At 33.7% G+C, this 23,219-nt stretch overlaps 1 protein-coding gene across 2 annotated transcripts; it reads right to left on the bottom strand.

Moving 5' to 3' along the window:
• Positions 1 to 1,724: 1,724 nt before the first annotated feature.
• LIPJ (lipase family member J) lies at positions 1,725 to 21,685 on the bottom strand. 2 transcript variants are annotated; one of them, XM_007963480.2, is made up of 11 exons: positions 21,602 to 21,685; positions 21,062 to 21,186; positions 17,864 to 17,975; positions 17,056 to 17,176; positions 14,409 to 14,607; positions 13,775 to 13,884; positions 12,116 to 12,252; positions 11,605 to 11,751; positions 6,042 to 6,113; positions 2,982 to 3,053; positions 1,725 to 2,024 (listed from the first exon to the last, which is right to left on the bottom strand). In XM_007963480.2, exons 2-11 carry the CDS (start codon positions 21,118 to 21,120, stop codon positions 1,791 to 1,793), a joined length of 1,263 nt encoding a protein of 420 aa, XP_007961671.2. In that variant the 5' UTR covers positions 21,121 to 21,186; positions 21,602 to 21,685; the 3' UTR covers positions 1,725 to 1,790. The 2 variants fall into 2 exon arrangements, with proteins under 2 accessions (XP_007961671.2, XP_072875657.1); XM_073019556.1 differs by lacking the exon at positions 11,605 to 11,751.
• Positions 21,686 to 23,219: the final 1,534 nt, after the last annotated feature.

Genomic DNA, 23,219 nt, shown 5'->3' with positions numbered 1-23,219 from the left:
TGTGTTAACTACAAATTTAGCAACCGCAAAACTAGCTGAACTTGCCTTTCAACTCCTGTTTTGCTTAATGCAGAAAACTTAATTCTCCAATTCAGCAAATTATGGACTGTTTTTGTTAGTCTTTACGTGGTAAATTCACACTCAATTCTAGACTTTCTTCTTAGCATCTTGGTCTCCCCAGGGACTACAAATGTCCCAAGAAGTTATGCATTATTCAGGAAATGGAACAAAGAAAAGTTTATCTTCCCCTGTTTCATATATCCTTGCATGCAATTTTTTAAGGATTTATTTTTTAGACTAATTTGAGATTCACAGCAAAATTGTGAGGAAGGTACAAAGATTTCCCATATATTTCCTGCCCCCGCACATACATAGCCTTCCTCATTAACAACATCCTTCAGCAGAGTAGGTGGGAACATAGTGGTGAGATATGAGGGAGGGGAAGTGTTCTATAGTCTCATCTTTAGTGTACCTGTGCCACTGGACTGTGAACTTCAGAAGTGCTTCTCAGTTCCACTTTGAGGAGATAGCTAGAGTAAGCAGGAGTTGGGTATGATCTTTTCTTCAGATTCATTAGGTTTTGATAAAACCCTGCAGGTTAGGCTCTGGTTAACTAGTTTCTTCTGAGGACAGGTCTTGTTAAGAGCAGAGTGTTGTCACCTACTTCAAAATGGTTTCTATTCTCTCTCTGCTAGAGCACAAGAGAATTTTTCTCTAATATTTACTGTGAGAATCTGATCAAGCTCCTAAAGGTAAAACTTACAAAAGTGTGTTAAGTGTCAAAAAGACTGACAAAAAGAATTACTGATTTTTCAGTCTACTGCACTTTTATTTGTTGTTTGGACTGAGTGGTGACTTCCAATCTTCTTATGTGATAAACCGAAACAGGAAGTCTGCATGCAATTTTGAGAGAGGTTTTAGCGTACATGTCCTGGTGATGCCCATTGTCTTGCCACAGTCCGTGCTTCCTATTATGTGTTGCATTTATTGACAGTATCCTTTCATTCCAAATCTTATTTCTCTTTCCATCTTCTAGTACTCTCTTGAATATATCTATACATTTCATAGATAAGAAATTCTTGGATCTTATATGCACAAAGCTACAGTGCATAATATTTTATGAGTCCAGCCTCAGATCTAGTTACCTAGGAATATAACTCAACCATTGCTGCTCTTAACACACAATAGGCTGGAAAGGCAACTTTCCTCTTCTCAAGCTATACACTCTGGGAAGTGAGGCACAGCCCCTCTACAGTTTCTATGATCTCCCTACATCTGGGACTTTGCCTGAAATGATCACAAGTCAGCAAGATTGCATTGGCATCCAGGCTCTCTTTCTTTTTCTTTTCTTCCCAAACTCCTTTATAAAACTTGAAAAGTGTTTTTACTCTTCATTTAGCATAGAGGAACATTAGCTTTCATTTCATCAAGTATTTCTCAAAACTCTATTTTTTATAATATATGTAAGCCCATGTACTTTTGAAAAAAACTTTCTTAAAAAGTTATCTATTGCAATTGAAAATGTTAAAGATTATTATTTTTGATATAAGTTATGTAAATTGTATTTTGAAACTCAACAGGCTTCTTAGATTGATTTATAATCTGCCATTGCCACTGAGATGATAAATGACACTGATTTAATGACTGGAGGGCCTAAGGTCAATGAGAATATAGACGGAAAAGCTACATATTTTAGTTTTAAAAATGAAAGAACATACACAGTTAAAAAAATAAGAATTGGATTTCATTAGGAATGATATAGATCTTTAAACACACAGCGCCATGGTTCTTTATAGATTGTCTTGGATAATGTCAATGATTTCATGGTAAACTTGATCATACACATCTAATCCAAACAAAAAGTCTATATGATTGTAGTAAGAAATAGTTTTATAGTAAATGTGGTTTGTGATTTCAGAATGTAAAATTTTAACGTCTTCAGGGTCAGCCAACAAGTCACTTTCACCATTCCAAATTGCAGTTGCCACATTCATGTTTGTCACGTTGTAGAATGGAGATGTTGTCTAAAAATAAATGAATGAAAAAACAGTTTTCATAGGAGATGATACATTAGAAGGTTTTAATTACTAATTGTTTAAAATGATGAGTTTAAATACTGTTTTAAAATAAAATGGATTCAACTTAATGGACCTGTTGAAACAAAGGTATGAAAGTATGAATAGGCATTACAAGTTTTAGTTGAAAATAAGTTATACATAAATCTAAACTAGACAGTTTGTTCCAATTCAAAATATTCAAACACTTCACAGAGAATTTTAGTACTATTTATAAAATATGAAAGATTTTAAGTCACTTTTCTGTGGCGGTACTACTGTCAATATATTTGTCAATAAATTATAAGTATTGGCAGTCCATGTCAACTCTGATCTCTTTGAATTTGATCTTCAAATTTTATATGAAGATCAGACTTTTATATGAACAGATCACATCAGCCTGGAGTTTAGCTGAGGCAGAAAAGTATGGAGGAAAAGCATAAACTTTGAAGTCAGACAGACTTGGGTTCTAGTACTTCAATAATTTTGTCATTATACAATTTTTACCACATCTCATTGACTTTGAATTTTTCCTAATTATTATATATGTTTTCTCATCTTTTCAAATAGAATAACTGGTTTTAGGGTCAATAAATATATTATGCCTTTTATTTCTCATTTAACCAAGTGTAAAGCTATGGATATAAAAAAAACACAGTATTTTTCCTCTTGAGAGACTTTGACTTCTTCTACTGCCTGTCAACTTTTCTAGACTTATCCAGGATATTTGTTGTTAAAATACGTAGAAAACATAGAAAAGTCACTTTGGTTGGATGTGACAATATGTATCCAAATAAATATTATCTTCATCTGCTGGTCCTTATCAGTGTGTTATTGTACTCTGGGGATTTACAGTTGATCCTTGATCTATAGAAAAGTTATCTAAAAAATCAGGAAGGGAGAGAGTTTTTATAGAGAATTATGTACCTGATTATAATGAACCAAGTTCAGATCAGGACTGCCCCAGTCATAAGCTTTCAAATGAGTAGAATTTAAAAGCTGAAAGAGAAACAAAAAAATAAGACCATATCATTTGTTCATTACAGTGGCAGCTGAGCAAGTTAAGCATGCAATGCAATATATACCCCCGTTGTACTGGGTCTGCTGGTATTTATGCAGGTGGGCTTCTTTGTTCTTCTTTTCCTTTGAGTAGAGAAATAAATGGAAGGGGTTGGAGATTGGAGCAGGGGAATCTAAAGAAATAATTCCATTGTCTTTATATAAATGTACATATACCCAAGGCTTTTTTCTACCCAGAGGGGGGCCTCTTTTGGGAGAAGTAACATCAGGCTCCCTCAAATCTTCAGCTTCATCAACAGAGGTCAACACTGAGTGTCTTGCACTAAGACTAAGATAACACCCACCTAAAACACTTTGCTTCAAACAATGGGGCTCAAGAGTTTGTCCCAGAAGTCACTTTTTTCTTTACCCCTTCACACTCACAGCCTCACCACCACTTTCTGGCCAAGGTTACTTATGACCTTGATATTTCTAACACTTTGATCAATTCTGAGGAATTTTCTCATGTTATCTGTTGGCAGCATTTGACATAGTTGTTCATTCCCTCATCCTTGAGATCTTTCCTTTACCTAGCTCCTAGAATACCACAATTTTTTGATTTTCATTTTTACTTGCTGTTCCTTTTCAGCTTTGTTTAGCCAATTTAGTTTCTGCCACCTGACCTGTTAATCTTTTCCCATCTCAGTACCCAATCCTTTCTCAAAAGGATCTTGCTTTTCTGTCTATACTCACTTCATTTGCATTCTCACCCCTGGCTTTTCATATTCTCACTCTCTTGGCTTTACATGTCATTTATATTCAAAACGTTTACCTTCTTTTGTAAGTCTTTCCTAAATTCTAGGCTCCTATATTCAACTGCTTACTCAACGTCATCACTTAAATATTTAAAACTTATTTTACCTTTCCTCCATAACCTTCATCATCAAACCTCCCTATCTCCTTTAATGGCAATATTACCTTTTCCTTATGTAAGTCAGAAACTTTAGAATCATCCAAGACTCTCTTTCTCTCTCACCTCTTATAGGGTCCTTCATTAAACTTTGTTGCCTGCATGTTCATGATATACATATGTTTATTCAGACTCCTTTCACTTTCACCATCTCTGCTGTCAACACATCAGTCCAAACAATTGTCATTCCCATTTGGATTATTGCAGTAATTTTCTAACTCTCTCACTGCTTTCACTCTTGTCCTACTATAGTCTACTCAACATAGCAGCCAATGTGTTCCTTTTAAAACTGTAAACTATGTCATATCACTTCCCTGCTCAAAATCATGCAGTGCCTACTCACTTCACACAGAGTGAATGCCAAAGTCCTTACAATGACGTGCAGATCCCTGTCTTACTCATTATTTTTGCCTCCTTTCGCTAAGTTTCCATGTTCCAAATGTCACCATCTCACTAAACCCTGGCCTAACCTTTCTATTCAAAAGTACAACCCACTTTTCAGCATGCCTCATACCTTTTCCCTACTCTTTTATCCCAATTTCTCCATAGTTCTATTCCCTTCTAACACATTATAATAGTTTTCAAAGTTGACATGGTTACTGTTTATTATCTGTATACCTACTAATAATATGTAAGCTTGAGGATGACAGGAGTTCTTGTTTTGTTCACTGATGTAGCCCATGAACACAGAATAGTATAGACACGTAGTAGGTGTGCAATAAATATTGTTACAATGGATAAATAATTGCAAAGTTTGTTTAGATTTTTCTAGTCTAGCCATCACCAGAGAATAAAGTATAGCTTATCTTACCTAAATAAAAGTTACAATAAATGTTTTCAGTAAGTTATATCAAATCAATTACATTACAGATTTAAACTTTTTGTAAATGAAAAAGTCTTACCCAATATCTTAACCATACTTTAAAGTTACCTAGTGTTTATTAACTTTAGTGAACATTTATAATCATTAGCTTTTTCAATTCTTACAATATTTTTCTTAGTTAAATCAGATAATTATTAATTTCACTTTAAAAATAAAGGAAACTGATTCAGGAAGATTAAATGAGATGCTCAATGTCACCCTGCCACTAAGGTCCAGAGAAAGGTCTTAATTTCTGGTCTTTTGATCTGAGAAAAGTGTTCTTTCTACTATGTTCTCCTGGTTTTCAACATTAAGATTGCATTCACAGTGGTTTTTTTAAATCAATATCATTAATTGAACAAATATTAGTTGAGTATCTACTATATGCTAAGAACTGTTGGCCTTGGAAATACAAAAGTGAACAAACTTCTCATGGTCCTCAGGAGTTAACAATTTAACAGAGGAGAAAGTGCAGTCTAGTGGAAGCGTTTCAGAGTAGGCATCAGGATAATTAACTGTGTTCCAGTCAGATTTTCAAAAATGGAATAGTTTTCAAGCATTGGGCAAGTCAATTGTGGGACATGGCCTAGATAATCCCTAGTCTGCTTTTGTAACATTTTCTCATTTGTAAAACTGATGTTTATATTGCTGTAATATTACTTAGGTTTAGAGGATTTATTAAATTATGATACTAACATTTTATTTTTATTTATGTATTTCTTTATTTTTGAGACAGAGTCTTACTCTGTGCAGCAGTACAATATTGGCTCATTGCAACCTCTACCTTGTGGGTTCCAGCGATTCTCCTGTCTCAGCCTCCCAGGTAACTGGAATTACAGGCATGTGCCACCATACATGGCTAATTTTCGTATTTAGTAGAGACAGGGTTTCACCATGTTGGCCAGGTTAGTCTCAAACTCCTGACCTCAGGTGATCCATCTACCTCGGCCTCCTAAAGTGCTGGGATTATAGGCATGAGCCATTGCACCTGGCCTCAATATTTTATAAACTATAAGGAATTATAGAAATATATAATAATTTTATTTTATCCTTATAAATTTATTACTCTATGGCCATGGTATGATCCCTAGAATAATGAGGTAAACCATGAGTAGCGTAAATTAAATTGTATTGAAATGCACTTTAGCAGTTTTACCTGACTCCAATGGAGCATATTTTGAACAGATGTTCCTGCTGGGTTGTGTGAAAAATACACATCCAAACGACTCTGAGGGATCAGAAAAAAAAAGCATTTTTATGTTAGTTGAATCATAGAAAGCATAATCTCTTAATATTTATTGAACTAAATTATTTCAAGAAAATTAGGTTATTTTTAAATTAATATTAATAAACAAATCATCAAATTATATTTTAATTAAATATACAAATGTACTTATTCAATTGTACAATTTTTACGTTAATATAGACACTATTTTTGAATTTCTAAGTTATTTGGTCTGTCACTCACCCTGCTGAAAACAATCAAATGTGACTGACACAGGCCTATACACACATATACACAAACACCTTTTGAAAGCATGAAAGAACTAACAAGATAGAAGTAAATTACTAAAATAAATTGAGGAGAGAAATAAAGAACCCCCAAAGACAAACAAAGAACCAAAGTCACTTTGTTTAAGGTTGTCAGTCACAGAGAATGTGAAGTTTCATTTTGAGACCTTAGCTTGCTGAAAAAAACAAAAAATCAAAGTCTAAGGCCTGTCAAAGTTGAAAGATTTTAAAAGAAACACTCTCCATAAGGGCCTCAAATTCTACAGTGCTCAAGGTAAAGCCATGATGTTAATCTGCAATCTATATTTGCATTGCCTAGATAGTCCCTGGGAACTTCAGTGAACCAGACATGTAGAGCACTGATCTCAAAGTGACCTCAGGTGCCTTGAAAAAGCAAGCAAGATTTATTTCCACAAGAAGAAAAGGCCTGTCTTACTCTTCTAATTCTTGGTAAAAATTTCTCAAAATCAGTTAACTCTACTCAGTCAAAGAAAAGCGAGTATATGAAGAGAGAGGTATCATGTAAGAACAAGCAAAAATGAAAAAAATTATTTTAAAAAACCTCACAAATATTTTTTATGATATCGGATGCAAACTATAAAACAATTGTTCAGGTTTACAGAAAGTGTAAAGCAACCACCAGAGGACAGGAACCTGAAGAGAATAAAAATACAAGAAGCAAACCTTTCATTAATCCCAACCTTCATCCTGTGGATTTTCCAATACGGTGCAGGGAATTAGAGCCAAACAGAGTATGGCAGCCTTGCTGGGCAGAAGAAACAGAAATCGATCTATGTGGGTGCTATGGAGTTGGACTAAAGGCCATAGATTGCCAGGAGAAGTAGTCTCCTGAATTAACGAAAAGTGAATAAAATAAGGCCAACCCTAAAAAGTCTAAAAATGGGCACTGACAATTAGCTAAATGAGCCAAAACTCTTGAGAGGGTAACTGCCATGGTTTGAATGTTTGCTCCCTCCTAAACTCCTGCTGGTTGCCATTGTGGTGGTGTTAGGTGGTGGGATCTTTGGGAGGTGATTGAGCCATAAAGGCTCTGCCCTCATGGATGGGATTAATGCCATTATAAAAGGGTGTGTTTGAGGCTGGGGATAGTGGCTCACACCTGTAATCCCAGCAGTTTGGGAAGCCGAGGTGGGTGGATCACCTGATGTCAGGAGTTTGAGACCAGCCTGACCAATATGGTGAACCCCATCTCTACTAAAAATACAAAAATTAGCTGGGCATGGTGGCATGCATCGGAAGTCCCAGCTACTCAGGAGGCTGAGACAGGAGAATTGCTTGAACCCGGGAGACAGAAGTTGCAGTGAGCTGAGATCGCACCACTGCACTCCAGCTTGGGTGACAGAGTGAAACTCCATCTCAAAAAAAAATAAAAAATAAAATAAAATAAAAGGGTGAGTTTGGTTCCCTTTTGCTTCATTGTTGCTTCTTTGCCCTACATCTTTCATCATGTGGTGGCACAGCAAGAAGGTCATTGCCAGATGTCAGTGCCTTGATCTTGGACTTCCCAGCCTCCAGAAGTGTGAACCAATACATTTCTGTTCATTATAAATAACCCAGTCTTGGATATTCTATTATAGCAACACAAAATGCACTAAGACAGTAATTTAACCAAGAGAATGTGCAGCATACTATTCCCAGTACCCTGCATTCAATCCTAGTCACAGAGTGAAACAGGAAAACACAGCCAACAATAAGGACATAAAATAATCAGCAAAAGCAGATGCAGAGATGCTGCAAACATTGGAGTTAGCAAAAGCTTTAAAATAAAGTATGATTAATATGTTAAATAAAATATTTTTTAAAGTTTAAAATGGTCATAAAGGAAGAATATTTTAACAGATAATTAGAATTTATTTTATAGTCAAATGGACACTCAAAATAAAAATAAAATATATAAATGTTAAAATTTATTAGATGGATTTAAAAGCAGACTATACACAGCAAAAGACAGGATTTTTGAACTCAAATTCAAACCTATATAAAATATTCAAACTTAAGCACACACACACACACACACAAATAGAACAAGGAAAGATGTTGGTCACTGTCAGGTGGTCCAATATCTTGAAAGAAAAAAATAATTGAAATACTAATGGCTGAGAATGTTTAAATTTGATGAAAGAAGCTCACTGTATCCCAAATGGTGAATCCCAGTTAAACTGGTATAAAGTGTTTGCATTATTTAGGATGTGGATATAAACACAAATTTAATGTAAGTAATAATACATGATACATTTTATAATTTCTAAGAGAATAATAAAGAATATTTTTAAAGCTGTAACAAAATAAGATAAAATAAAATATTAAAAAGTATTTCAGAAACACAAAAGTAGTCAAGAAATGTGAAATAAAAAGAACACCAGATAGGACAAATCAAAAGCATATAGCAAGATGATAGCCATAAATCTAATCTTAATAATTATATAAAAACAAATTTACTAAATACCATAATCCAATTAAAAGGCAAAGACTGTCAAAATGGATTTGAAAATATTGTTAATACACATATATATGTATATATGTACATATATGTATATATGTGTATATATGTATGTGTACACATATACACACATATATGTGTGTATATATGTATGTGTACACATATACACACATATGTGTGTACATATACACATATATACACGTAGAATATTAATCAACCATAGAAAAAAAAATTCTGCCATTTGTGACAGCATAGATGAACCTGGAGGGCATTAGTAAGTTAAATAAGCCAAATAGAGAGAGACAAATACTCTATGGTATCACTCTATGTAGAATATTAAATATATAAATAAAAGGATGAACTCATAGAAACAGAGTAAAATGATGGTTGCTAGGGTCTGGCAGGTGGGAAAAATGGGGACATGGTGGTCAAAGAGTATAAACTTTCAGTTATATAGTAAATACATTTTGAGGACCTAATGTACAGCATGGTGACTAGTTAATAATACTGTACTATATGCTTGAAATATGCTGAGAGAATAGATCTTAAGCATTCTCACCAAAAATGTGACTATGTGAGGTGACAGATGTGTTAACAACTTGATTGTGGCAATTATTTCACAATGTATTTATTTGTCAATTGTACCTCAAAAAAAAAAGAGAAAATGTCTTTTGTTTTCATTGCCATTCAGGCTACTTGAAACTGTCAAAAATAAAGTTCTGACTGAACAATGTTAAATAGCCTGTACAGAAATTTTTAACAGAAACATTCTATAATTAAAACTCAGATATTTATTATGTCCTCTAATTATAATTATTCTCTGTGTTTGAAATAAGCTCCAATATAATGCTTAGTTTTCTGGTAGACTCCAGATATTTCTTCCATCATGGGTCACTATTGTTTACCTTAATGTAGGTCAGAGGCTTATACAACCTAAATTGCATTGTTCTGTTCATCCTTCCATATGAAGAAGTGCACAGTAGCTTTCATAAACACCTGTCAGGCCTATCTGTGAGCAATCTGAAATGTTTACCAGAGTCTCTACTTCACCTTTATCAGAAAGATGAGAAGGAATCCATTCCCTGAAAGGGGCCTAAATAATAACCACATACCCTTGACAGCTGTACTCAGATATCTCAGGCTCATTTCCCTTCATAAGAGTTAGAATTTCTTTCTGTAAATCATCATCAAAAAATCATAACACCTGAACAAGGTCAAAACTTTGGTTGTTTGAGGATACATTTTCCAAGTCACATTGTGAGCATTTTTGTCATCTGTTTTTCCTTGTATCATGACTTGCTTTCAGTTCTCACCACTTGCTTTCAATTCTCTGGTTGGTTTTCCACATCTGAGTGATATCGGTCAGATTCCACTCACTGCCTTTTCACAAACTACCAGATTCTTTTTTGGTTTTTCATACTGGCTCTAAGCAAACAATTTTAAGCCAGACCCTACTTCCTCCACAGATCTTGCTAGGCTCAAGAGACTGATTCAAGCTGAACCACAGTTTCACAATTAACTATTTCCAAACACACTGTGCGTGAAAATTTTCTACTTCCAACTTCCTACAATTCCAGTTAAATTAAGACACAGTCATATTATAATCTACAACACTGTCAATTTCTGTTGCAGAAGAAATGCCACAGTTTTGAAGGCTAGAAAACCAGAGTATAAGCTTTTCTAATAATTTAAGCACAAAAAAAGAGTTCTCAGAGACATCACATTATAATTACAAAAAAATATAGGATTGGCCAAATATACTACCTAAAACATAGAATGAATGGATAAGTAAAAATAAATATTGTATTTATGATTCTTCTAGGCCTCCCATAGTAGGTGCTTAGCACTAGATGAACAAAAAAATATGAAAAAGAGGGAATATGGAAGTAATCCTTTTTGCCTTCTCTGGCAGAAGGTACATTGCTCATATCTTAATGGGTGGAAAAGATGGGAATTGAGTTTCTTATACCATTCTGAAAATAAGGTAAGGTTGAACAAAATCAACAAAGCCAACAAACATGTCCTTGTGGCATAAAAGTGTGTTTGGGAATTAATAGAATACCTCTCTTTCTTTGAATGTCTATATTGGCTCTCTTTGAGAAGCTCTTAAAAGGTCCAGGTACAAGAACTAACCTCTAGTCCAAATGGCACATTTGCTTCTGCCAAATCTGCATCTTTAAATAATGTGTTGAGAAACGCTTAGAATGAATGCCTATATCCTTAAGAGAACCTATCCACAATCAATCCAAAGGTTTTGGTAATAGTACCTTGAGTACCACAGTGGTTTCCCACTCCAAGAGTATTGATAAAAGCTAGAAACTTAAAGATAATTGGCAGGCACTAATTCTAATTATGGAAGGATCAACAAGGATGGGAAGGAGTATTAGGAACCAGCAGGAGGAGTTACAGAGTTACCGGAAACAACTGAATAGAAGAGGACCTAAGTCTTAGAAGTCTCAGGAAACTAATACCCAGTAGCAAAGGTCAATAAAGATACCCATCACATCAGCTGCTCTCACATATTTACAGAAAGCAAGACAAATATGCAAGTAAAACAATCCTAGCATGTTAATGCAAGTTAGTTGTACAATATTGGTATAGTCATAAAATCAGATAGGCTAAGAATCTGACTACTAGTGTATGTGGATGAAACACAAAATGACACAAAGTATAACACAAGCACTATTATTATTGTGCTTTTCAAATATTGGAAAATATACATATTTCAAAGTCAACTTATTCTTACCATATTTAAGTTTTTTGAGTCATATCCAAACATCATAAACAAGATGTTGAGGCAAATCTTATCAAAAATCTGTAGTGGACACAGCTTTGAACCAATGAATTTTTTAAATGAGGTTTTAGGCAAGAAGTCTTTGTTGCCAGAAAAAGCCTGTAAAATAAATTTATTTTATCTACATTTGGATGACCACAATAAGTACTAAAGAAATGTTGTCATAATTCACTATGTATAAAACCAAACAAATTATCTCACAGTAGTTTGAAAATTTCAAATAAAGGAAAAAACTTGGAAGCAGGGTGGTTTTGCCACTGGATTTCCTCTCACAGTGAGGTTGTAAAGTTATAATAAGTAAAATTGTATTCCTTTGTAGAAACAAAGGCAAGAATCTAGTGTAAATGAAACCAAAAATTTCAATTCATACTTGTGGTTGTCTAAATATAGTCAAGATCTCTTATTTGAAAGCATACATTATCACTTTGGGTTATCAACGACATAAAATAAAGGTAGAACATACCTTGACTATTGACTTCCATTTATATGTCATTCTAACTAAAGGACTTTTTAAGTACTTTGTGGAAAAAACTGGTGCTAAAGCAAAAAATATTTTGATTCTTTCAGCTATCTTTGGTATAGTAGAAAATGTTATGAAACCTAAAATAAAATAAGATATAAATTAGTAAGCTATTCTTAAGCAATTACTAGCATGTAAGAGATGACACCAAGGAGAATAAGAGAAAGTTCAAAAATAGTTTCTGAACAATTAACTATTTCTTAATTCACCTATCAAACATTTTTAAATCACCCAGTATATTGTAATATATTGGTCATAATATAATGCTGATAATTCGGGTTTCTACAATGTATAGACCATAAAGAATGATATTTTAACAATAAATCAGACATGTAACACCATAGTTTAAAAATCAGGAGCAATATTGAACATTTTTTATAACTTGCAATGGTGAAAACGAAATATGTGAATTTTCAGACAGGTGAATTTTACACTTTAGGTGACAGGCTCAATAAATGTCCCATTGTTTTAACATTTATCTTCAATATATTTTAAAACTGCTTATCATCTTATACAGAGGATACTAAGCATCTTATTTTATTGGTAGTTTTGAGGCATTAATGTGAAAATAGTCATTTTTCCCTTTGCCGTCTTATCAAGCTATCTACTTACACATCAATATTCTGACTGATTATTTATTTATTTATTTATTATTTATTTATTTAGGTCAGGTTCTGAGAAGCCAAACAACCAAAGAATTATATATCATGTGATAAGTCAACAAGCTCTGACACTCATTACTCATTTTTTTTTCTTATTTCTACATTTTCAGGCATTCCTGGTTTTAGATAATTGAATAGTTGATGAGAATTTGGACTAAAAGTCACATATATGGTTAATACATGTCAGAGAAAAGATCTGTAGAAAATGGGATTAGATTGTTACTCAACATGCTTTTTGTAGTAGGAAGTGGATTATTTCTATAAGAAAATTACAGTCTTCAGCTTAGAAACGATTTACTTAATATTAATTAGCTTCTATTATAAGATGGCTTTTTCTCCCTGTAAAGTAGAATAACATGAGTAAAGAGGTTTATAGTACCATGCAAGAGAATTATGTTAGGTCATAGGTAATTTATTTCTGAAAGTAAAGTTGTTATATATTAGACAGGCATTAGAGTTCTGATTAAAGTTCTTTTCTAGTCATTTTTAAATATAGAAAGAATTCCCTGATTTTTGTGCATTTCTTAAGTTTGATCAGTCCTAAATGCAAAAACATACATAAGTTTTCATCTTTTCCACTCATAAAATCCTATGCTACATTTTTGAAAGGAAAAATAATGTGAAAGTTCTATTTGTAGAACACATAATAATAGCAATCTCACTTTGATCTTAAATAACATAGATATCCAACTTTTATACAATTTGAAACAAACAAAACCACAACCAACCTTGTCTTTACAATGAATTCCTTGTGACTAGAGAAGGCTCCATGTGGGATCAAAGCAGCATGTAAGATTCCAGGGCATTCTGCTATACTATGTTTGTCTCACAGTTTTTGTTTTACTTACAGGTCTAGAAGCTTATCTACAACTTTAACAAGTATATGCATAACCTTAACAAAGAAATTAAGGGATATTAGCAATAATCTTTCTTGGCATACCAATAGTAGTACCCTGTGAATGGCCTACATAAAATATTTCCTCTTGTCTGGTTTGCTTCACAATGAAATCAATGGAGGCTGGAAGGTCATATTTTGCCATCTCGTCAAAACTACAAAAGAAAGAGGAAAATAAAAATAGCACTTTCTACTAATGTTATGTTAATATTTGAAAATAATGAATAGGTAAATGAATAAAGGCAATTTTCTACTGTCTTTTGTTATTAATCAAGAAGTTATATGGTAGAATTATCTTCTAAATAGAGACTTCTGTGGGAACTCAAAGTCAAGGAAATAAAATCACAAGGCAGTCTTATAAAGAGGGTGTTTGTATATGAAAAATAGAATAGGGTAGACAAAATATATGAGTTATAGAGTAGAAGAGTAGTCAAAGGAAGGATAGGGTTGGTCAATAAGGTACTAAGAAAGAAATAAAGATTATTGCTGAAACATAAGTAACAAACTCAAAATCACACAAGTACTCTTTAACTTTCAAGCCAAAATTCACATAAATTTTAATGGTCTATGGAAAGTCCTAAACTGTGAAAAGAGTAAAACCTAAATTTTATTTTATTTCATTCAAAATGAAAAATTTGTATACACTTACAAAATGAAATGTTACTTCATTTTTTTGTACCTGAAAGCCCAGAATTCTTTGGAATTCGTTTCCAGGTACAAGTGTTTCCTGGACCAGGTATTTCCTCTGCTATTTCCCATCCACACATCATAACCAGCATCTGCCAGAATGAAGCCCAGACTATTGTTGGGAAGATTGGAAATCCAGCTGCTGGCAGATGTAAGCAAACCATGTTGCAAGTATACAACAACCCTCTGAGCTGAAAAAAAAAATGTAGAAAATTCTTTATAAATTTTGTGGTTATCTATATGAAAATCTCTTATATGAAATTCAAACTTTTAGTACATGACAGTTGAAAGTTTTTAAAAATTCTTTTCATAAGTAGGGTAAGTTACTAAGATTTAATCCCATTGTATGACAGAGCCGTTTAATACGGTTCACTGACGGTTGTCTTTCAAATAACCAAGTGAGCAATTAGGTCACATCACACTTAAATATATACATTTTAGTGAGAGAGAATAATCAAACATTTTATAGTAATTCGAGCACTCATACACATTTTAAGTAACACATTTTAAGTAAGGGATCAATTACATAGCAAAGTTGACATATCCATTGGCACATGGCCATGGTATTCACTGGTCCTACCATATAACTCCCATCAAGAGGCTGCCAACCTGATAGAAAATGAAACAAGCCCTTGAATGCTCAGTAAAAGCCAGCCAGGAAAAATCCAGCTGAGAGATGACATCCTGTAAGCATGGGCACTATCCTTCAGGAATTATTGTACATCTTTTAAAAATGGTGAGAATATATTTGTGATAACCCAATAAGTAGAACACAGGAGTCTGAGGAACAAGAGCTTGCCATCACTCCTAGGAACCCACTTAGGAATCTGTTCTCACAGTTTCAGCCTCTACATCTCTAGAGGCCCTGGTCTCCAGAGAGAAAATGCTACCACCAAGGCACTGTAAGCATCCTAACAAACTTAAAGTTATGACCACTGCCTGGTCACTGTGGGCTCTTCATTACTGAAGACCAGGAAGTTCGTTGACCCTTATCATCATAAGAAAGTAGGTCTGCTGATACAAAATGAGGAAAGGGAGAAATACATTTGCTCTTCAGGTGATCCACTGGGTCATCTTTTCCTACTTCTATGCCCAGTTTTAACTGTACACGAACAAGTACAACCATCATCTGATATGAATATGTTAGCCCCTAGGGATGAGGGCCTAGCTTACCCTATCAGGCAGGCTAGCTGAGAGGTAGAGAAAGCTAGAATAGATTGTGGATGAGGACATTTATGAGTACAAGTTACGGCCTTCGGTTGCTTTTTAAGGGTTTCCTATTGCTCATCAGGCAAGCTAGCTAAGAGGTAGAGAAACCTAGAATGGATGGTGGAGGAGGACATTTATGAATACTAGTTATGGCCCTAGTATTGCTTTTGAAGGGCTTACTATTGCTCCTTTCTCGGCCAAATTGGAACTGCCTCACCTAAGAGATCACACCTCCTTCTAGGGGTAGCCTTCAGGCAATGATTAACTGACATAGGAACACAAAAAGCTGGCTCTCTAATCTCAAGGTGGAACCACCTCTGTAGTGTAATTTTTATGGGAACCTTGAACTTCTCTGAGATCATTTTTTAGCTAGCCCCAAGCTGAGTCATATTATATTACTCCTTAACTCCTTACCCTACCTTATCCTAATTTCCATGTTACTGCCTCCTGACAGTATTTCACCAATCAGTCACAAGTACCTGAACCCCTCTCAGACTCTGCCTTTAGAGCACTCTAAGGCACTTGCTGTGTTTTAAAATTATCTTTAAATCTTTAATACAGTACTTGCAAAATGAGGTCTTAGCTTGGGGGATAAATACTATTATTATATAAAATCTATGTTAAGATTTTCTGCTACTGGGTGTAACCTTTATGAATATGCAAAATTATGTTAATTAAGGTCATTTCAAATTAATATCCTCTCTGAAGTGTACTTTAATGTTCAAAATAACTTGAGAGGATGCCCTATAATATAAAAAACATTCTATTTTTTTCACATTCTGTTTCCTTCTGAAAGAAACACTTTCAGGAAGAAAAGCTAAGGAGAAAAGAAAATACTTGGCTTTTATTTGGGCAATTATATGAATAAGCAAAAGTAATCCATTACATATTCTACTAGTGAGTGGCAGATTATACCCCAGATTATACCCCAGATCTCCTAACAAATTCCAGTGCATTTTTCACCACACTCTAATGATTCAAATGTACTTACTGTTGGAATAAAGAGCCCTGAGCCTGCTACCAACCTCATCTCTCTGCTGTTTCTAGCGGAGAGAATGACAAAAGACGAAGAAGGAAATTTGCACCAGCCTTTCTTCAAAACCTAGAGCATAATAATGTTATTGTGTTTCACAGCATTTCTAATTTCTCATCAGAAAAAGAAAATTCTACAGAATCAACATGTAAGAGCCAAGTGATCCACAAAAGAAACCTGGGAAGAACAGCTTGTGTTCCATCACAACCTCTCTGTGACCAGAAGGCCAATGTATCTTCTTGCATGTCTCTTCTTGTGGCATGTGGGAAGACACATGGGAAGTTAAGTATTCACTTAATCTTAAGGTGCTTTTCTTGTCCTACATTCTCCATCAATTAGAACAATTAAGAACTTCAGGCCCTAGATGGTCACCAATCCTTCTTCAATTGAATATTACCTAGATTTTTATTATTGTCTGTCCTCCCATAAGGAATTCTATAAAGGCCAAGGATATAACCATCTTCGGTTACAATATCATATTCTTCATCAGGGTAGCCCCAGTAGGAAATAATCTGGCTCTAGATAAAGAAAAAGCAAATCCTTTAGCATAAAATTGTTATAGAATAAAGTTGAATGGTTTGCCATTTCTAATGCATTATGTGATAATGAACCTTGGTGTTCTCTCTCAACCTCAGGCCTATCTATTTTTATTTTCATTAATTTGCTGATTCATTCAGTTAATAAATATTTTTAAACACCTACTGAGCAGCAGTTTTATATACTAGGGATTGAAAGAATAAAATAAATAAATAAACAAACAAACCCCCACCCTCAAAGAGATATCTCAAGAACATTTTCTTTTTTAACTACTAGTCTCTCATACTTTTACCTACCCACCTATACACAATTTAAAAATATACATGCATCCATAAATGTTTGCATGTCTATGTGTATATCTAATCTTATATCTGAAATTTGTATATATGTAAATATATAGAGGAGGTATATATTCATACCCTCGTATATATGAATATATATTTCAAATATGTGAAGGTATGAATATATTTACACATTTTTCATTACAAAGATAGAATAAGGCTGAAGGAGAAACTAAGCTATAGAATAGCAGATGAGAAACATTAACATATAGAATGTGAATATAGATATGTACATTTGACTGTAAATCTGTTAAATTAAAACTCCAAATTTGAAGAGTAGCATTCTCTGTTATTTCGGCAGTACAGATTTATTTTCTAATAACTTACAATATTCATATCTGCTTCAGGGTTTGCAGATCTTTGATTTTGAAAGACACCATAGGTAATTCCAAGAATTCGGATAAAATACATCATTGTGAAAAGATACCACATTTGGGACCTATATATAAAAGGAAGATGTTTATACAGTTAAAATTGCAGCAAATTATACCATTTATAAAACTGCAGCAAATAATTCTGTGAGGTAGGAAATATTACTGTTTTCAGGTGAGAAAACAGAGGCTTCGAAGAATTAAATAACTTGGCTAAAACCATATAATGTATAACTGGCAGTCAGAATTCAGATTCAGGACTGCTTAATTTCAAAGTCCATGCTTTTCTGGCTACCCCATTTTGTGGATAAATTCCCTCTTAGAAGTCTCCATTATAGTATTGCTCAGCCCAATTCTGAGAGCTTTATCATGTATTACAAATTAAAAGAAAGGGTAGATTTGGAAGCTTGGATAACTTTCATTCAGCAACTCATTTTATTTTTTTTACAGATAGGTGATTTTTGAATCTCCTAAATTCTACGAAGGCAGAACTCTTAAGTGTTTTCTTAAAACAATAAACCAGGGACCCACAGAGGCTGCCATCCAGATTCTCCCCCAAAAAGCATGACTTACTAATCTTATGAGCCTTGTATAATAAGCCAACCACTATATCCAGAAGGACATAATCCAAGGATTATAAGACCCCTACCTTCGCCACTCACTAGCTAGATGACTTAAAGCAGATTACTTAACCTCTCTGATCATCAGTTTCCCTGCCTACAAAATGCAACTAATATCTACTTCTCAGGATTGTTATAAAACTTAAATCTGATCAATGTGATATGATGTATCAGTGTAATACCTGTCATATAGCTGACATTAATATGTAACAATCCTCCTTATTCAAGAGAACAAATTACAAGCAATTTAGGGACATAATTTACATGCACATAATTGATATGTCTTTCTTATATATTTATTAGTCCAGTTTCCAGGGCACTGATAACTTTAAAAAAAAATATGTAGCTCTGAAAGTTTTAAAGTGTATTCATTTTTTAAAAAACACTTTCTAACTTAAAACTTTAATTTACAGAAGTTGCACTTCTCTCCTTTGGTCCAAATATTTATATTTGGTATAATATCTGTGGTTTTCATTGAAGGCAACAGCAAAGTTTAAAACAGCATTACCAATATCTTCTACCAAAGAGAAGAGCAAGAGCTGCTAATTTAACTACACGTGGAAAAACTTTATAACATTTGGAATCACATTTAGATATTTCTATTTGGTTGTATTCTTGGAAAAGTGCTCAGCAGGCAGCAAGTCTACTCAGTCCTCTGTCCTCATGGGCTGTCTCAGATAAGTATATGGAAATAGCTTGGGAAGGAATACGTGCTCTGTCTGTGCATGTATTAACTACATGTATTACTACACACCGCTTGCTTCCTAGCTGAGGTTTTAAAATGCTTTGCATTATATCTAGAAGGAATGTATAGACTATCATCTGAAACAAGATAGCTTTTAAAATAAAATTCTATTGATAATTATCTTGGGAAAATAGGCATACTCTGGACTGTTCCAGGCATGTAGGTTATGACTGCCCAATTTATAGCCTCAAATATTTACCCAAATTTTAATATTTTTACACAAAGGAAACACAGAAGTATAAGCCTTTGACATATAGTTGTGGTACTCCTAATAACCACCAATGGGAAATGAAATGAAATTAACTGAATGAAATTAACCTTATTATTTGCAATGACTCATCAACCATAGAAAGCAACTAGTGAAAAAGTTCACTAAAGTCTAGAATGTGGCCATTGAGCACTTGAAATGTGGCCAGTGAGAAACTAAATATTTTATTTTAGTTAAATTAATTTTAATATGAAAGCTTAAGCAGTGTAAAATATTTTTCTGTTAAACCCAACTTTAAATTTGTATAAGATTTTCTGTATTGTTAATCCCAATTCAAGATTATCTTGAAACAAAAGCAATACTTGTCAAATATCCCATAACTGAAAACAAGAAAATGGCAGGATGACATGTTTTTTCATCCATATCATGCTGAATGGAAAAGCTCATTTATTACCTTAATAAACAGCTACCAGACTTTATGTTGAAATGAAAACTTTCCATAATGCAATTCAATAATAATGATTTACACATTATTCTAACATGAATCAATATGCAGATTTTAATTCTAAACAGCAGCATTTATATAAATTGGCTACAAAACTACAAGAAAAATAGTTGATATTAATAAATTTAGAGTTGCTTTGCAACTCAAACTTGAAATTGATATTAATAATTTTAAGTTGACATGAGCTATTTAAATATACTTAACTTGGAGAAATAGAGTTTTTAAGTTGATACGTTTTTACTTCAAAGTCTACTCAATTTTTCTAAAAAAGATAAATAATTTTGTCATAATACATGCAAATATAAGAGAAAATGATTTATTGACAGTCAATTCAGTTACTGAAACTTTTAAATATGTTTCAAACAATTTAGGTATGTGAAACTACTGTTGTAGGTGTAAATTTTATGAAATCCAAAAACACTTCAAGTGTGTCTAATACAAATTTAGCTTCAGAATTAAGATCTTTTATACATGTAAAATACACTCTGGGTTTTGAAGGTTTACAAAAAAAGATAATGTAAACCATCTCAACAATAATTTTTCTAATACTTACATGTTGAAATAATAATTTGGATAAAATGGTTTGCTATTTATTAAGTTCATGCAAGGTATCATAGAAGTAATCACCACTACTAGATTAAAATATTACCTTGGCCTGTAAACCTTGTACCTAATGGAACAGGTAATCATTATTACTTCACTTTAAGTTACTTGCCATAATTTTCCATCCATGCTGGCTACCTGGTGAGATACTATTCCATGGAGCAAATCACTGGTGCTTTGCTCTGCTGAGCGGCAAACTTTCATAAGGCAAAGATGAAAGTGAGTAAAAAAGTGCAGTTTTGTACCACAGCACTAAAACTGGAGGTTTCCAGAACTTTAAATAATGATTTTTAAAAGCTGTCACCCATTTAGCAAAAGTACTTAAACAAAATATGAAGATATCAAATATCTGTAATATTAAATAGAATTTCCTAAAAGATGACTTGAGAATTATGTTTCTTTAGCTTCTGCCATTAAAATGATTAGTTTGACTCTAGGTACAACACACAACAATGGAAAGTATTATATCATACCTCTCTGCTTTTGTTGATTTTAAGTGTCCAATGTATGTGTCTTCAAAGTAGTCAATCATATATTGTTTCTTTTAGCAAAAGTTGCTAAGTAGAGTCATAGGAAAGCTAAGAAGAAGCATATTATACTAAAAAACAAAATAAATAGAGAGAACATTTAGCTCAAGACAATATTAAATTCAGCTTCCTATTTTTTTCAAGCCTCTTTCCCATACATTAATCCAAATACATTCACATCTTGACAAAAATGAGAAAACCACTACAGAAGTTGTGATAGTTTCCCGCTAGTGTCCATTAAAAAGCAATTAAAATTATTAAGATATGAAACTTCCCTAAACGTCTGAAGTAGATTTATTTTTCTGTCTGGCAGTTATTGTAATAACAGTAGCAAGTAGTGACTATGCAGTCTATAATGACTTAAAGGAGTTCAAATATAGAATCAAGTCTTAAAAGTATTGTTAGGTCTCAAAAGAAGACATTTGCGTGGCCAACGAACATATGAAAAAAAGCTCAACGTCACTGATCATTATCCAACTGAATTACCATATGGCCTATCTTGATTTAAGTATTATCCTCAAAAGTCTTGTATATCTTCTAGCGAACAGACAGTGAACTCTCATAGTCTCTGAGAATTCTAAATTTGATTCTAGTTGCCAGGGAAACTGTATTGAATATGACAAAATTTCTATCCTCTTGGTGCTTAAATTCTAGTAAGAGAAAAACAATAAATAATAAATAAGTGAACAGGTAAAAAAGTGAGATTACTTCTAAAAGGGATTGAGATGAAGAAAATAAAGCATTCATTTTTCCATCATGTAACGGAATAGGGAGTCACTGGGTGGCTATTTCAGGTCAGGTGGTTAGAGAACACCTCTTTTAGGTGACTTTTAAGCTGATTTGAATGAAGTCATTCAAGGAGTCAGCCTTGAAAATATCAGGAATAGGAAAAAAGTCAAGGGAAAAGGTCATGGTGATTAGGAAAAATAAATATTAGACATGGGGACTGTCTCACCTATCTTGCAATCCTAATTTTCTCTAGGTCATCTAGTCATTCTTACCTTTCCAGAAAGCTGTACTACTGCTAAGCAGTCAACCAAGGACCCATTACTCGCTTAACTGTGAAATCAGGTGTAACCCATTCTGGAGGTTGGGGCGTAATGAGAAATTGCAGACCGCTATGGCTACTTCCATTTGACGACCATAGCAATCCAAAATTCTGGATAACTGTTTTTGAAAGAGCGTATGATCATAGGGAGAAAGCAAAAAGACAGTGAAGTATTAATGAGAATTCACAACTACAGGAGATGCAAGTCAAAAAGGATGCTGTATATACAGAGAACAGCGTAAGTAAAGGTTTTCTTCTGCCATAGATAAGTGGAAAATCTGAGGATGTGTTCAAGGAAAAGAAAGAAATTCACTTTAGCCATAGCGCAGAACAAATGAAGGTACAAAAGTAAGTGATAACTGTAGGATGAGAATAATATATTGAATATTTTTTATGCCAAGTTAATGCAGTGGAACTTAATTCTGTATGAAACTGAGAGCTACAGGAAGTTTTTGAGGATGGTAATGACTTTTCTAGAAGCTGGGTGCAGAACTGGGAAGTAGGAAGACTAGTTAGAAAGCTACAGTAATAATTCAAGTAAGAACTGATGGCTTGAACTGGTCTGATGGTAGTGGGTTATCAGAATTTATTAACATTAGTGTCACTAAAGTTGGTATACAACCCTCCACTGCTAAATTTGACTGGCTTAAAAAAAAAAAAGAAAAAACCTGATGGCTTGAACTGAAGTAGTGAATTCATTTTTTGGCAATTACTCTTTGAAATGTTAAATGTTCACAGTGGGCAGAGTGCAGTGAAGAAGTTGTTCTGACTTGACTATATTCTGTTCACTGTTTTCCACCATTGCTGGTGGAAATGGAATTTGAGTAACTTTTCTGTTGTACAATCTGATGTGACTGGATGATTCGAGAGACAATAGAGAAATGGTCAAAAAGACCTGAGGACTGATAGGTATCAAGGATGAGAAAAAAGAAACTATTGAAGATAATTATGAAGTTTCAAGTCTTGTTGTCCATGATGATCAAATTATTAATAGAAATGAGGAAGCTGGAAAGGATGGAAAAGAGCAGGAGAGCAGACTCAGAAGACCATGAAGGC

Source organism: Chlorocebus sabaeus, chromosome 9, assembly GCF_047675955.1.
Source record: "Chlorocebus sabaeus isolate Y175 chromosome 9, mChlSab1.0.hap1, whole genome shotgun sequence".
NCBI lineage: Eukaryota > Metazoa > Chordata > Mammalia > Primates > Cercopithecidae > Chlorocebus > Chlorocebus sabaeus.
The sequence above is the reverse complement of the archived record's forward strand: the minus strand, read 5'-3'. Positions and strand labels throughout refer to the sequence as shown.